Genomic DNA, 18,320 nt, shown 5'->3' on the forward strand with positions numbered 1-18,320 from the left:
TTTTTTTAAAAGAGAAAGAGCGACAATCGCGGTCAGTCGCGATATGAACGATCCTCGCTGCAAAGTCTTGAGTTTGTCTGGCTTAGCTTTTGTCTATTATTTTTTTCCAAAGTCTTTTTTAAATTCTCTTAAAGTTTTAATTATTATTATTGTTATTGTTTTTTAAGTATCTTCGTGTATTATTAAACTAAAATTAATCATGACTAGTTATTTTTTATACGTAGTGCGCAACATCCGCGAGAACGACCAACGAAATATCGGGGACATATGACGTGCGTGATCTTAACTTTCTACAAGTGACAAATGTCTTTTTAAAATATTTTATTTTTTCTTTATTTAAATCAAGGACTGCTCGTTACACGGTTATTTACCTGTGAGCTTTTGTTCTTTAAACTAAACTAATAAATAAAAACTCCACATACATTTTACGTGACCGAGAGTAGGTCGGACTCGTCGGATAGGCTTTTTACCGATAAAATATAAAAAAAAATATATATAGGTCCCACAGGAAAGCGATATTTTATAGTATACATAGATCATTATTATTATTATTATTATTAATTATTATTATTACTTATTAAGTGGAAAAAAACACCTGTAATGTGATATTCTCGTGTCTTGTGCGACGTGAGACGTTGTTCTGAGATATAATTGGCGTTTGTCTTTGCGCGTAAGTTAGTAAGGGACTATTAATTTAAAAATATATACATAATAATAAAAAAAAAAAACAAAAAACAAAAAAAAAAAAAATAAGATACTAATAATAATAAAATAAAATAATCCGGCTGAAGAATCTTGATGTTTGACCGAAAAGAATGAACTAGGATAAGATATTATAAATAAATATATATATAAATTTATGTTTAAAAAAAACAAAACCCCAAAAAAATGTTTGAACGGCGTGAATAAGTGAGATAAGTTCAAAGTTATCATGATTATTGTCGTGGCTCAAATATTAATGTTGCGGTTTTTAAAACGCATTATTTTATTCCCAACTTTATATTAAATATATATAAATATATATATATTTTTTTTGTTGTTTATGTTTGATTGTACATTTTAGTTGAATGGGTCTTATCATTGCATATATATATACATATATATATATATATATATTTTTTTTTTGGTGTACCGGGTATTTCTTCCGGCGAAGTTTTACTTTGCCTTTGATAGTCCATAAAAATCTGATTTTATATGCCATTTTAGTTTTTAAGGGTGTTTAGTTTTGCTGTTTTTTTTCTGTTTGGTTTTACTATTATTATTATTATTATAAATATCATTATTATTATGATTATTATTATTATTTAATGTTACGTTTGTAATTACGCAGTGAAAAGTCAAATCCGTCGTCGTTATCATCGACCTCTTATTATTTTTATTATTATTATTATTATTATTATTATTATTATCATTATAAATTGAGTAATTTATTCATAACAATTTATCAAACTTGGCACGTTATTCTCTCAACAACAAAAATAAAAATATAATAAATTATAAAAATAAAAACTTAAACTCGTGTATAAATATTATGAGAATTTACGAGCTACTCACGCACATTCTATGCTTATACACTTTAGCGGTATTTATTATTATAAATATATATATATATATTATTAACTATTAACGTAAAATAATTGTTACTCGATCAAACAACTTATTTTTCCTGCTCACAATAATGCATTTAGTCCGCTTGATATTGTTAAATTTTCTGCAATTTATTAAATCATATTTTGTTTATTATTTTAGATCTTATTAACTATAGTTTTTATCAACAACAATGGAGGAAAGTAGTAGACGATTAACCGAATCGGCCCTTAAGTCTCGTACCTGAAATTTCAAACATTAGTCCTACGGTTAATGTTTTTTTTTCTTTTATTTTTATTTTATTTTTTTAAAAATCCAACTCCGTGTGCAGTCGTTTCGGAGTCGGCTAGTCGAAACAAAACTGCAAAATAATAATAATAATAATAATAATAATAATAATAATAATAATAAACTAAATCATTTTTTAAGTACTCGGTTCCGGTTACGCTTCGTAAGGTTGTTTAATTATTAATTTTTTTTTCTCTTGATTAATAAAATAAACTTTTAACTAATGAGTTATTAAACTAAACGGCCAGCTTGAAATAGACGTACAGAATTTAAATAGTAATAGAAGAAATTAAGGAATGAGAGGAAAAGAGTGAGAGTTAATCAATCTGTGATCTAATGATCGATTGACTGGTATATATAACATATATGTGTGATTATTAATCGGGCAGATAATTCCTCATAAACGCACTTATTCCATAAGCTTTCAATTAACCGTAGAGGGAAATGGTAAAATTTATTATTTATCGAAAGTACCACCATTTATTATTAATATAAATATTATTATTATTATTGCTACCGCTGTAATGAGTATTTGGTCTATTATTACTGTTATTAAAATAATTAATGTTGCTTATAATCAGTATGACTATCGTTATTGTTACAGCCACATAAGACTCATTACGATATTTATACTGAATAAATTACACATTATTTATCTAATAAATATATATTTATATATACATATGTATACTCTTTCTACGCCTTATTATCTTGGTATATATATATTTTTTTTTTCAACCATAATTAATTATTTAAAATGCACTTTCATATATTTTACAAATAAATAACGCGACAAACGCTTATTGTGATTGGCTACCGAGCATTAATTATTTTTTTTTAATTAACACGTGAGGCAATAATTGATTTTTCAGAAAAGGGATCTCGTACTACGATGCGTTAATTGTTTATGTGAATAATTATTCGTGATAATGGCAATTAATATAAATATAAATATATAAATTTACACACGTGTTTTTAGCAGCGAGTATTCATTCGAACTACCTCGAAACATTATTTTTCCTATTTCTCAATGCTGTTTATTAAAATACACGTTTTCATTTAAAACTTAATTACTATTATTATTATTTTTTTTTTAAATTATAAAATAAACAAGCGTAGAACTCGCGGTTATTTATTTTAAATTTATTAATTTAATATTTAAATAATTACGGAATGATTGTTAATCAGGCCATTCCAGCTTTGTGTGATTAGAGTATGTTGATAAATATATATGTATATTTTTTCCGTGCCAGAATAATAATATTAATAATTATAAATTAATTAATTAATTAATTAACAGCCTTTCGTTTTTTTAAAAAAAAAATTTACCTAGTCGGGAGGTCGCATCACAAACCAAAACAACAGGGTGTGATAATTTAAAAAAAAATTTAAGATGATAAATTTATTCATAATTAATAAAAAAAAAAAAACTTAATACAAGGGGTTAAATGTAACTGACGACGGATAAATTCAGTTCAAATTTAGTATTACGCGTGGGATAAAACGTAAATAATTATCATTGATTATTATTATTATTATCATTATTATTACTATTATTGTTATTATTATTAAATTTTAAATTTTTAAACGAGGGTATTTATTTACATATAAATTGTGAAAAATTGATATCGATATATAATAAGGGTATCAAAAATAAAATAAGCGCCGTAGTTATATCGTGAGTAAGATAGGAAAGAATTTGTTGCAAATGTATCTTATGGTAAAAATATAAATTGAATGTACATACTAAGTGTTCAATAAGCGAATTTAACATACGCATATACACACGTACAGATGCGACGGTTTTTACTTATATTTTTTATCTTTATTTAGCGATCTAAATTTATTGCAAAGCGACGAGTGGTTTATCAATTTTTTTTAAATATTTTACTACTGAATAATTTAACGGAATGTGCGAAAGCTCTTTGCCCTTCTTAATAGTATTTTTTTTTTGAATTTATTAGGCCATTAGGTGCATTTTAAATAAAGGGACAGAAGCGTAGTGTTCATTCCACTTGGCCGATTGCGTTCGATCTTTTATTGTAATAATAATAATAATAATAATAATGATAGTAATAGTAGTAATAATAATAATAATAATAATATTGCAACAGAGCGAGAGGTAATGGTGACTCTGTACCAGCACTTATTTAAACTAATGATCATTTGAAAAAGTTATTTTATTTTTTTTTGCATAAAGTGAATTCAATTGATTGGAAAAATAAAATTTTATCTAATTAATAAAACTGAAATATTTATTTATTAGAAATTATCTAATTTATTACTGTAATTAAATTTAAATAATTGGAAAATAAAAAAAAATAAAATACTTTTCAAATATTAGATCTCGGAGTTTCGATAATTATCAAGTGCGAGTTACAAAAACGCAAAATATAGAGTTTTAAAATATATACATATATATGTATAATTTTAAGAGTAAAAAAAATTAGAGAAGGATACCGTGGTATGATTCTTCTCATCACTGCTCATTTGAAGCCAAAAAATAATTAAAAGAAAAAAAAACTAAAAATGCCTATGAGGGATCAATGTAACATGAAAATATCAATAAGAACATATTTTTAGAATATATTCTATCGCTGATTGTTTATCGTAACGTTTAATAATTAAAAAATTAATAAAATAACGTACGGTAATTAAGTAATTGCGGTGGGCTAGTGTATTATAATTGTCCCGATTAGATTTTTAAAATACTGATACATATATATGATTGACTCACTAAAATTATCGTTCGATCTCTATGGGCCATTTATTATTTATTTATTATTATATTTTGTTTTTCGCTTGCTTTTAATGTCAATTTAAAGGTGATAATTCACAATAAGCTCTCCAGTATAAATAATTAATAAAAAAAATAAATAAATTTAGACAGAAAAGTGATCTGATTCTTGTGAATTCCAAAATAAATAGACAATTTATAAAAGACATTAACGAATCTGAATATTATATATATATATATTTAATAACAGTAACAGTAACTATAAATTTATCTAATGAAATTAACTTGTCGCTCTAATTAAAAAATATTATTACTATAATTATTGTGAATAAGGCCCACCCACTTGTGCGTTTTAAATAACATTTATTTACTACGTTACTAACTAAACTAATTACCACTAATCAGTACTTGTAACAATCGGTAAAAAAAAATTAACTGTCCGAAATGTTATTTAGGCTTACAAAGCTTTCAACTATAAACTCTCTGTGTGTAATTTTTAGCAAAAACGCGTTTCTCCTTCGCTAAATCGCGACATTATTCTCTAGCGAATATTGATATCGATTACCATTGCGGTTAATTTAAAAAATAATAATAAATTAAGTGAGAGTATGCGTAAGTAAGAGGATAAAAAAATCCACGGTCTTTATATCTGAGAGTAATTTTTGGTGTTAATTCAAAATTATGACCGAAAATTTTAAATTTAAAATTTAAAAATCCATGCAAGTAATTAATCGATGTGAGAATAATTTAATTGAGGAATAAGCGAACGGTGAAACCCAATTGCTCCGATATACGCTTAAATTGTGTTGCCAATCATACTATTAATTAACTTTATTCGTTTTTAATCTATTGTATTTTTGCGGTTTTTAGTCGCGATAAATTTTTTTCTTATAGTTTTTAATTATTCATTAATATAATTAATATACTTTTGCGTCAATTTATTGATTAAGTAATATATATATTTATAAATAAATACATACATACATACATATAAATATATATTATCTATATATATTTATATATATTACTTGCTGTGCGAATATATATAGTGTTCTCTCTCCATTGTAATGTCGCGTGTCAAATTTAGCTTTCAAGTATTTATTATAATGAAAAAAAAATGCATCTACGACTTATAGCGAATGTTCAACGAGATACCAAGACCGAGTTCCCGAAGTTGTTTAAAAAAAAAAAAATCTAAAACGAATTTATTGATATTGGAAATAAATAAAGTTTAAATATTTATCGGTCGCGTATTTAAAATGCGTCCCTAGTTTATTTAAAGTGATATTGGATTTAATTGACTAGGAACAAAAATAAATTTTAAATAAAATATAAAATTGCTTCCAAATTTTGGGGACTCAAACTTTAAATCAATGCAACAAATAATTAAAATAGAGAGAGAGAGAGAGAGAGAAAATAAATGGTTTTAATGAAAGTAAAGATTGGAGATGCGCGAAATGTTGATTAATTGAATTAAATATAATTGATTGCGCACATGAGCTGAGAGGGTAGTAAGATTTGTGAGGGAGAGAATGAGAGAGAGGAACACGGGAATTCCATGTTACAGTGCCTAAGTACACACGACACGTCCGTCGTGAATCTTAATTAAAAGATTGCGCGATAAATCCTGCTTCTTCCAAATAATTGCTTTCACTTCGGATCTATTTAAAAAATAAATTAAAGGAAATGCGCGGCATGTTACGGAAGAACATGCTTTAAATCTAGTCGTATAAGAAACAAAATAATAAAATATATAAGAAAGTCCCCTAACAAATAATAATTTTAAACAAATTTATAAATCAGCAATGCAAGACTACTCCGGGCGTGAGAGTGAAAGACTCGTGCGTGATTAATTAAAAATAAAAATAAAAAGTAATTACATACTTAGAGTTTAGAGATCGACAAGTGACCTTACAAGTCCCCCTTCCCGAAGGTCTCCTTTCTCCAAGTTTATTATCGAGAAAATAAGACTCAAAAGTCTGTCGTGTCATCCTCTTCTATCCTCTCGCTTCTGCTCGCATTATTTATTTATCTCTCTTATTTATTATTATCATTACGAATCATATATATATATATATATATATATATATATATATATAAATATATATATTATTATTATTATTATCCATATTATAATTAAAATTATAAATTTATTATGTGAAACTAACAAAATCAAAACTAACGTGTGCTTATTAATTAAAATAATTCTCGTAAAATTACAATGAAAATTTACGGGGCGCTGTAATAATTTTAAATTGCATAGAATATTTAAGGAAAAAAAACTAAAAAAACAAAAAAAAACTAAAGAAAAATGAAAAAAAAACTAAAAAAAAAAAGTAATTTTAAAAATAAAGCGATAAAACCAAAATTATATTATCTTAAAAAAAAAGCGCCAAAACGTGCCCCTCTCCCCTCCCCCCTCCTCTTTACACTACACGAAATACATTTCAGTGTTTAAAATAATAAAACTTTGAATGAAACACTAAAAAATAATAATAATAATTAATAATAAAGTAAAGAGTGAATCACGTTGTATGATATACATATAATAATAATTATAATTATAATTATAAAGTAAACAAATGAATTTATATATATACAAAAAATAACGATAATATAAAAATATATTTAACCGATATGTTATACAAAAAAAAATATTATTATTAAAAATAATAATAATAATTATTATTATTGATAATTAATTAATGAATTAATTAATTATTAAAAATACTACTGTGAGTATAATATTATGCCAATTAAATAAACGCGAGTATTAATGATGATTAATGAACAACAAAAAAAATAAGCAAAGTAACATTTAAGATTAATTATAATAATAAATAAAATAATTTAAAGATATAAAAAATAATAATAATAATTATTATATTATACTGGTTAATTGATTAATTAATTAATTATAAAAGTACACTCTGATTAGGGGTCTCTATGTGAAATGTGTTGTGAGCACTAGGCTATTTCTCTTTCGTAGTTAACTAGATTTTTAACGACTTAGTCTGTAATCTGCTAAGTATTTACTTGTCTGCATATCCCACGATGCATTCACGTACGTACATTTATTTATAATTTAAGTAACGATAATTGTAAGTGAAAAAAAAAATAAAAAATGAAAAAAATAAAAAAAAAAAGGAAAAATGGTAATTGTAACTAATACGCGGGCAGAACACTCGCACACGTGATCATGGCAGTGTCTTATCATAAATGTGAATAACAATCCAATCGAACAGGGGTACTGGTGATATCAAGTGTGCGAGTGTGTGTGGGTGAAATTTTTTTTGCGTGTTACGGGTGAGGGTGCGGGTGTGGGTGTGTAGAGTTTTAATATATAAATAAATATTATATATTATTATTGTAATTATAATAACAATAATAATAAAAATAATAATAATAATAGCAGTAGTAAGGGAAAACAATGAAAATAATAATAAATTAAAATATAAAATGTGAAACGAATCTATAAATATTAAATAACAGTAACAGATACGTTCCAAGACGAGTGACATTGTTATCCCAAAGTACGGAGAGACTTAACGATTTAAAACCGTTTTTATAATGAGTATTTTTATTTTTATTTATATATATGTTTTTTCTTTTTTTTTAATAATAATTGTGTTGATATTTATAAAATAATTATTGAATTTAAATTAAATGATAATGGAATTTTAAATCCTTATTGCAATAATATGTAACGCATTAAATGTTTCGTTGTTTTGTTTTGTTTTGTAATGGATATAATTAAAAAAAAAAAAAAAAAAAATTAATTAGTTACACGATCGTCTGAACTAAGATTTAACTGGTCAATACCCGCGCGCTCGCCAATGCTCATTAACTCGGAGGACCTTAAATTTAAGACTGTTCTTTTTTAAGCCATAGAACTGATATTAGTGATGAGAGATATGGTAAATTTATGATATGAGGAAAGCCAATAAATAAATAAAGAGAGGGAGAGAGTAAAGTTTTAAACTCGAGTCATTGAGATCGTTAGAAAAAATTCTATACTTAAATACGTGGTTACAAAAAATAATAATAATAATAATTAATAATAAACAACAAATAATAAAAATAAATATTCATATATATATAAATATATATATTTTATTTATTTGTTAATAAAATAATGTTGAGTAATTATTGAGCGCAAGGCTTTCGCGTCATTACACTTTTTTTTTCGTATTTAATATTAATTATTGATCTTTATAAGGGTAAAGTTTAATAGCAAGTAGGGAGATGTCTTGATAGACATGTGGGTGGGATATTGATTAAAGTATAAGGGGATCTGGAGAATGCTCGCCTTTTGGTGAACACCAACTTCTCGTGCAATCGTAGAATTAATATTTAGATTTTAAAGTCTCTTAGGCTGTACTATTGTCGCGTGGGTGACTCTACTCTCTAATTATTTATATATATCAATTTTTTTTCTTTCATTATATCATTATTATTATTATTACTATTACTATTCTTTATCAGTAAGGAGAGTGAGTCGAATTACCCCCTTTAGTTTAGACGCGATCGCACAAACATCGTGGGTCGGAGGTAATTTAAATAAAATAAAATAAAACAAAACTTTTTGTTACTTTATGTATTTTAAATATTAATATTAATATTTAAATAACAATACTCGTATTTAAATTCTGTTTTAAATCGTATTTAATTTATGGTGCGATAAAAAAAAATATTATCTCTCCGTAACTTTAAAACATGGCCTTAATATACTTATCATAGACATATGTAGATCGTGCATATTGTTACGACTAGCTGACTATAATATTTTATTTTATTTAATTGTTCTTTTTTTTATCAATAATGAAAATTAGCGGGAGGTTTTTAAGTCAGACGTAAATTATATATAATTATGTAAATTGTGTTAACTTGTGACACTGACGGACGTACATTTATAAAATAAATTTAATTGATATATTAAATAATTGCATACCGATACCACAGTTCAATTAGTTTAATAAATGTTAAGTTAAATATTATTATTATTTAAACACAAAATAAATGTAGTGTTTAAATTTTAAACAAATGCGTAAACGAGCACATTGTTAATCTCGATATATCACACCGTACATTATCAATTAATTATTGCCCAGCTTATTTTCTCATGTATTTTATATCCAAATGATTTTTTCTAAGTTTATCTTTTTAATTATATATATATATATTATTTATAATTTTTTTGTTTTGTTTATTTGTTTTTATCCACTCGCAGCAAATTATCTGACGCTCGAGTAAAAATCATGATAACATTTTATTTATACAATACACTGTCAATTTTGATAAAAAAAAAATTAAACAAAACAAATAGTTATATTTTAAAATTAAATAAAAAATAAAAAATGAAAAAAAAAAAATTGATGCGTTTGCGCGATGGCTGTGCGCAATTTTTACGAAGTTATGATAAGGATTTCGATCAAATTTTCACGTCTCACAGGATAGTAATAAATTTATTTATAATATATAACACCAGTGTTACTGTTTTATATTTATTTTTGACTTATTAATTAACAAATATAATAATCAAAGTAATTAAAACAACGAACTATCGATTGTGAACGTGCAAATATGACTGATTAATCCAGTTTATTAAATTATTAATATTATTATTTTTTCTTCTATTCTTTTTATGCAAAAAAGTATCAAGCAACTGTACCTAAGTAGTCTAATGATATCTATTTTCATTATTATTATTATTTTTATTCATTATTATATTATTATATTATTATTATCATTATTATCATTATATTATTAGTTATTATATATGATTAAGATTATTATGAAATAAAAAAATTTAAAAATTGTAATCCTTTATTTTTATTTTATATTTTAAGTTTTTATTATTTGTTTTTTTTTGGGGGGATTCTACGGTTTCGTAGGGCCGCTAAATGTTCATGAATTCTTGTAGAACTCGAAATAAAACTTTCTAAAAGAATAAAATTTTTCGATATCTCGCTTAATTTTTGAAAAAAATGCGATTTTTTCAAAAGGATGAAATATTTCATAGATTTTAATATCTTAAATTTTTTTGTATTTTTTTCCTGAAAGTGCATTTGAAGACGAAAATTTTGAAAAAAAAAAACGTCTGCATTAGTCCATTTTTGAAGAAGTTATAGCTATTTTAAAAAAAGTTTTATTTCCTCGAGTTCTACAAGAATTCGCGATCATTTGGTGGCGCGACGAAACCGTATTCCCTTTTTTTTATTAAATGGATTAAAAATATGAAAAAAAAAATATCTAAGCTTGAAATTGGCAATCGAATATTAAATTAAAAAAAAAACTAGTGCGATCAAAATTAAAGCATAAATATATCGACACAAAATACATATTTATTGTTAGGCAATTAAATAAATATAAATTGCACAGATACATATGGATTAAACATATAGTGTAAGTATTAATCATTTTAAATTAAACGTCGACATATTTATTAGCACTAATAATTAATTAATTATAAATATATATATATACATATAAATATTATATATTATTATTACAATTATTAAAATAATAAATAAATATAATTATTTAATACCAAAGAACAAAACAAAATACATATATAGATAAACAAAATATATATTAAATATAAATGAATATATATATGAATATATTTTTGACGATAATGCATAAGGAGCACATGACACTCGTGTTGGTGACTAAAATAATAAAACGAGACTTCACCACATACAAAAATATTATTACCAAATATAAATAAAAATTATATCTGTGACTTTTTTCGAAATACGTATTTAATATTCTGTATAAATTACATGGACGACAATTTTATTAAAATCTTTACGCATGTAACAATTACTAAGACTCATAGCTGTATTGATGGGACGGAATATAATTATGTTTGTCAGTTTTTAAAAATAATTATAATTAATTGATAAATTAATCAGTTAAATAATTAATTTTAAGTTAATAAATATTAATAAGAAATTCAATAAGTCAAACTACGAATGAAATAATAAATCTTCCGTGTTCTGTGTGTCATTAGCATTTTAGATTTTAAATTTATAAGCAAATATATATATATATATATATATATTATTAATAATAATATTATTAATTTAAGTGTGAAAGTGTAGACAGGTTGGCAAGTGTAATTAACGATACTAGAATAATTTTAAAATAATTCGCGGCTGTAAGTGCGGATAAACAATAAATATAATACGTAAATACTAAATATATGAATATATATATATTGTAATACATAATTAATGCATGATATATATGTTTGTGTCTAAATCAACACATTTGTCGGCTTGTCTGTCCAGGTCTGTCATTAAAATAAATAATAAATATTTTAAATAATAATTACAATAAATACGCAATCATAATAATGTCAAGTCTGCAGTTTAATCATTTTTTTTTCATTGTATGTAATGAGACTATTTTATGAGATTTAATGCAGACGTTGACGTAGATCTCAAGATATTCCGAAAAAAATGAAAAAAATCTAACGAGGACGAGAAGATTGGAGTCTTGTTAAAATGTAATGGAATTAAAATAAAGATTCCAGTTTTCTCGACTGACTTTTTAGTATTTGTGATCAATTGTACCACTCGTGCCAGTACCGAGACGCTGTATCTGTGTATTTAATTAATCAATTTTAATAATTAATCAGCGTCGCGATTGTGCATTAAAAGGCGTGATTCATCTGTGGTTTAAATAGTTCAGGATCTAGGAGAGTCTTTACGACGTATCCGTCGATATTAAATTTATATTTATTATTTACATTAATCAATTATTTATTTATTTTTTAATTATCATTTTTTGTCGTTTCGACATCGTGATATCATATCAAAAATAAATTTATAATTATTATAACTCAATGAGATTAAGAGTCAAAATAATATTAATTAAAAATTTTAACAAAAAAAAAAAAAAAAAAGTTAAGTAAAATTTAAATATGATTAATTAAAAATAGTATTGTCGGAGTGCACTGATTTCATCGAAAGACTCGCCTATATTGACACTTATATAGCAATGTAATTTTTATTCCATCACGCACATATATATGTATACATATATATGTATATGTATGATGTTTAAAAAGTAAATAAATAAAAATAATAATAATAATAAATGATAATGTGGGTGCTCGAGAAAACGCAAGTTAAATTTTTCTCTTTTTTATTATTAATAAATCGGCGATGTCCGATTGGAAAAATGATAGACACGTTATTAGTATCCGTCGTTACGGGCTTTAATTATTGTTAAAAAAAAGTTAATTAAATAATAATAATAATAATAATAATAATAATAATAATAATAATAAAATAATGACTTCGCGTTGAGAGATAAGTGAGCAATGTACTGTGGCTTTATTGTGTCTCTAAAACTGCGTCAACGGAACATGGGCCATTTAAATAATAAACGATAATATATTTTAATTTTTAAAAATATTATATAAACTTAATTATAATATTTTTGTTATTAAATATTATTATTTAAGTGTTTTATTATTATTATTTATTAAATCGTGACACAAATGGTTCAGAGTGCCAATGAAATTTTATAAAAAATAAAAGGCCTGTTTTCCTCATTGACTAAGTGGTAATGATTAACGATATATATCTATATTAATATATATCTCAGCCAGCAATTAATTAAGTACATATATGTGGAAAAATATATTATATTATTAATGTCTTTTTGTAATGGTAATAAATAATAATAATAATAAAAAATTGTGATGATAGAAAGTGTTACACCAAATCGGATATCGCTTAGCTTACATTGTACTCTTATTAAAAAGAACAACCGAATATATTTTCGACACGAGGTTTAAGCGATTCCGATATTTGGTTAATTAAAAAACTATCGTGTGATTTTCAAAATAATAAATTTAATTAAATATTAATAATAATAATAATAATAATAATAATGATAATGATAAATAATAAAATGTTTGTAGTAATTAATTAAAATCTGTTGCCGTTAATGATTTGTGTCATTATCATAAAAAGTCAGGGGATAAAAAGGAAAAATAACAATAAATTAAAATAAAATAATTGAGAAATTTTTATGTGTCACGGGGAGATTTTTAAAAATTTTTTTATGTTGCTGTTAGTATTATTATTATTATTATTGATTTATTTTATTAAGTGGTTTTTAAATGATCCTGAAGTTAGCAGACAATTAGTAATTTTTGGATTTTTTTTTTTCAACAAATTCATTACAAAAAAACAAAAAATAAAAATATGCACTTATAGAAAATTTAAAAAACTACCGGTGCAATTTTTTCAAATATTTTTTTTTTTACAGTTTATCGTCTAAAAAAAAATTCAAAATTTAGTAGACGTCTGATAACTTCAGTATCATGTTTTTAAATTAATATTTATAAATATAGTGGACCAGGCAACGCGAAAGAAGGCGATAAAATAATTAATAAAATTTAAGTGTGCTCGTAACTTCGAAGGGTAATAAAAAGAAAATGTATCGACGTTACATACATTATAATAATGTAAACATGAATGGTATCAGTAAAAGGATAGTATAAATATTTAAAAATTTCAATTCATGGATAAATTATTTGGAAAAAAAAAAAAAAAGTACTTACCAAATTTGATTGTGGATTTATTTTAAAAAAATTTTTGAGTTGATGAAGTGGAAGCAGTTGATGAACAATATTATAAGCAACAAGAAGTGCTTTTATGAAATACAATATTATTTATACCATCCTGAAAATATAAATATATATATTATATATATATTATGATAACACATAATAATAATAATTAATTATTATTAAAATACCTATGAAGGCATATTAAGTAAAATACGAGGTACATATTAAGTATATTGACATAAAAAATATATATTATTATATTACGACTTAATACTTATTGACATTATATGTGACATTATATTATTAAAATAATTCAGTAATAAAGGTAATCATACCAAAAATATTTCTATTTATTTTAAATCTTCACTGTCGATTAAGTAGAATTGACTTCCCAGTTCCAGCTCCTAACCCCATTTACGCGCCACAAATTTTGAATTATAACTTTATTTTATTTATAAAATATATGAAGTACTGGGCCTCGGGTACTTTGTTCTATAAATTTTTGTCACCTGACATTTTAAAATCACTTCAAAATTAGGATCTGAGACAATTTTATTAATTGATAAATTATATTTTGGCTGCATTTCAAATTTTCGCGCCATTAGTTCCGTTTGCATGAGGCGCTGCCTTAAAATGTATGACAGTAATTAAAAACAGTATGAAACATTAAATATTTTAATAAAATCGCTAAATAATTAAAAATATTATCAATTATTTAATAAAGTTAAGCAGATTCAAAAAAATTTTCTATTTTAAATTTTCATCAACTTGTGCTCGGACTGAATTTTTTTTAGTTTCCATTTTGAATCATCTGTTGCGCACATTGTTCAGTCAACCGGTAGTTGATGAAACAACAACAAACGTTTAGTCAAAGTTTTTTGAATTTTAATTGCGTCTTGGGTAATTTTGAAAGATGGACAAGACGCCGGATTCCATCGACTGGACTCCGCTGGAAAAATCCTTCGGCCCGATGATTGTCGAGTAAGAAAAATACTGAATTTCTTATTTATTATTATAGAATTGATAGTAAAATAATTGATACCTTTACTTCCAAATAGTTACTTGAAGGTCAATAATTACATTCCTAAGAGATCCAAACTCGGCGCATATGTTTTGCCGCAAAACCACGAATTTATTCTAGATGAATGGGGTAAATTTGAAAAAGGCTCTAAAAAGAAGTCCGACAAAAGTGATGAGACATCTGAAGAAATATCGTATCTCCCTCAAACCCACGATCTGGATATGCAGGACAACTTTTGTCTCTTCGGTAATTTATTTCCATAAATTTAAAATAATAACCGCGTACGTTAATTATCTCAACAATTTTATTTTTTGGTTTCAAGATGATTTCAGACGCTCAGTAAATCTGGAAGAGTTCTTGGAATCTGTACCAGACCGAACATCACCTAAACCAAATACTCTAAGCGAAATACTAGGCCCCAATGCCCGTCCTGCAGTAGATCATGATGAAGAAGTAGACAGAGGATCTATCAATCGCATACTTGCGGAAGATATCCATAGAAGAGATTACCGTAGTCACAAAAAATTTTATCCGCGACCAAAGAATCTAAAGATTTTTGAGTCTTTTTTAGATCCAACTGCTTACCATTACTCCCATTATGCTCCGTACTTGAAGGATATTTGTGATGTTTTTGCAAAGAAACATTTGCATTTCCAGTACAACATTTTATTGGACAGCATTCCTCAAGACGAATCCCTTTTTAAAGGAGAGTTGTCGAAAAAACAACTGTTACATTTTTTTTCTCAAATATTTTATCACGTTGTTCCTAACTCATTGTTCGGCAGCCGTAGAAATTTAAAAAAAGTTAAAGCAGCATTGAAACCATACTTCGAAGCTGCTAAAATAAAACCTTTTACTATCCAACCGCTTGTACAAAAATTAGACGTAAGTAAAATTGAAGAGGTCATTATATTTTTTCATGAATAAAATCAAAAAAATTGATTACAGGTTGATTCAGTTGAGTGGCTGTCCAAATTGAAATCTAAATCAAGCAAAATCCTGGTGCTGTGTCGGACAATTAAATGGTTCTTCTATACATTCATTTGGAATATTATCGACACATATTTTTTCAGTGAAAATAATAAAATCCGCAAGGAAATGATTTACATCCGCCGCTGGGTGAAGGGGTCAGTTATCCTCAACTACGTCCGTGAACAGGAAACTCAACATAATTATCAGCCGCTAGAAAACCCAGTTCCTGAAAAACATAACAGGGTAATACCTGCTGCTCATTTAATTGTGCAGTCGAAAAAAGATGGTGTGCGACCTATACTATCGAATTGGTAATGTCTTTTTTTATTTCATGAATTTCGTATTGATGTTCGTTTAGTGAGTACTGAGTTTAATTTTTTTTTAACAGCAAAACGAGTGATCATCGAAAGGAAGTTGGTAAAAAAGTTCATCTTTTACTGAAACAACTTTATTTAAAAAACAATGATGTTGTAAACGTACATACACTCCATAAAATCTGGAGGTCGGTGTGCGAAACCCGAAAACTCGATAAGACCAAACCAATTTACTTTGTTTCCTGTGATATCCATGATGCTTTTGGTTCAATTATTCAAGGCAAGTATTTTAAATTTATAATACAAGTACAATAATTCAAAAGTTTTAATTGTTTTCTTGCTATTGCAGACAAATTGCTGGACATTGTCTTTGAATTAATAGATAAACTACCAGATAAAATTCCTACTCAGTGGTATGCAATAATTGATTCCACAAATATTAAAAAAAAAAGTTACAAAGAAAAAGAATTTATATCTTCGGAAATTCTCCCGCCAATTTTACCTAGAGGTACTTTGTGTTGTCGTACGACTAGGACAAGAAAACCTTGTACAATTATCAGTAAAAATCATTTGAAGACATACATTAAATCTGCAGTAGTACAACAGAGAGTAAATCACAAATTTTTTAATAAAAATTTTTTGTTTAATATTTAAATTGCAAACAATAATTTTTTTTTCTTCAAATAGATTCTACATGGAAGCCGTACTTTCATTTTGAAGAAAGGAATCGGTCAGGGCGTACCAATGTCCGGAACACTTTGTGATTTTTATTACAGTGATATGGTGGCAAAAGAATTTTCAAAATTCACAGAATCTGGTCATTTGCTTCGTTACGTTGATGACTTTTTGTTTTTAACTGAAGACAAAGAGCTAGCGCAGGAGTAAGTTTTATTTTATTACATTAATTAATAGATGACTTGCAATTACATATTTAATAAAATTATTTAAATTTGAATTACAATTAAGATTTTTAGAAAAAATAAAAACTGGTGTCTCGAGCTATGGCTGTTCCTTCCATCCAGCAAAAACCCAATCAAATTTATCGCCTTACAATAACAATGAATTTACTTACTTGGGGTACCACTACCATCTTGAAACTTTGAATGTAAAACCTGAGTACACAAAATTGTCATTAGAACAAATCATGTCACATAATCAACCTCAGATTGGTGGAATAGAAAGGTGAGAATATGATTTATTTATTTATTTATTTATTTATTATAAATATAAATAATTAATTGTTTCAGTGTATTTGTAAAGAAGATCGCAAATTCGGTATCATTGAAATTATCCGCCCTGGTATTGGACCCTTGTACAAATTCCAAGGAAGTGATTATCGATACTTTGAAAAATGCCGCCCATCTATCTGCGGAAAAATGTTTTCTTCTTCTTCTCAACACTTATGATGTAGAAAATATGACCAAAGAGTCTGCACTTAGAATTTTTTATGACATAAAGAAGAAATCTCTACAGCCTTTATTGCAGAGATGTAAAATTTTATTGACAAGACGTCGTCGTAAATTTACAATAAGATTTGGAGAATTAAAATGTATTTTCTGGCATGCGTATTTAAAGATGTTTAGAAAAAATGAAGTAGCATACAAAAAATTTTCTGTACTCATAAAAAGTCAATTTAAGTCGAAATTATTGAATAATTTATCAGGTTAACTTTTTTTTTCATAGTTTGTATTAAAAATAATGAAAGCGATGTATTTCTAATTTTTTTCATAAATAATAAAAATATTTGAGTAAAGTAACCACAAGGTTTGTTTTTAATTGGCGGTAATTTAACCAGACATTTGAATTGAA

The 18,320-nt window shown here is 25.5% G+C and overlaps 1 protein-coding gene across 1 annotated transcript; it reads left to right on the plus strand.

Moving 5' to 3' along the window:
• The first annotated feature begins 14,863 nt into the window (after window positions 1-14,863).
• On the plus strand, window positions 14,864-18,267 carry LOC130667021 (telomerase reverse transcriptase-like). The gene is made up of 9 exons (XM_057468391.1): window positions 14,864-15,185; window positions 15,263-15,471; window positions 15,548-16,110; window positions 16,174-16,508; window positions 16,586-16,791; window positions 16,861-17,120; window positions 17,199-17,392; window positions 17,478-17,693; window positions 17,759-18,267. The coding sequence occupies exons 1-9, from the start codon at window positions 15,118-15,120 to the stop codon at window positions 18,177-18,179; spliced, it is 2,472 nt and encodes an 823-aa protein (XP_057324374.1). The 5' UTR covers window positions 14,864-15,117; the 3' UTR covers window positions 18,180-18,267.
• Window positions 18,268-18,320: the final 53 nt, after the last annotated feature.

This window comes from Microplitis mediator, chromosome 4 (genome assembly GCF_029852145.1).
Source record: "Microplitis mediator isolate UGA2020A chromosome 4, iyMicMedi2.1, whole genome shotgun sequence".
Classification (NCBI taxonomy): domain Eukaryota; kingdom Metazoa; phylum Arthropoda; class Insecta; order Hymenoptera; family Braconidae; genus Microplitis; species Microplitis mediator.

Bases quoted from the DNA above. Each gene is read 5' to 3' on its own strand.
- LOC130667021 (XM_057468391.1), top strand. From the start codon at position 15,118: ATGGACAAGACGCCGGATTCCATCGACTGGACTCCGCTGGAAAAATCC. The intron at 15,472-15,547 runs GTAATTTATTTC...TTTGGTTTCAAG, and splicing joins GGACAACTTTTGTCTCTTCG to ATGATTTCAGACGCTCAGTA. The intron at 17,393-17,477 runs GTAAGTTTTATT...ATTACAATTAAG, and splicing joins GACAAAGAGCTAGCGCAGGA to ATTTTTAGAAAAAATAAAAA.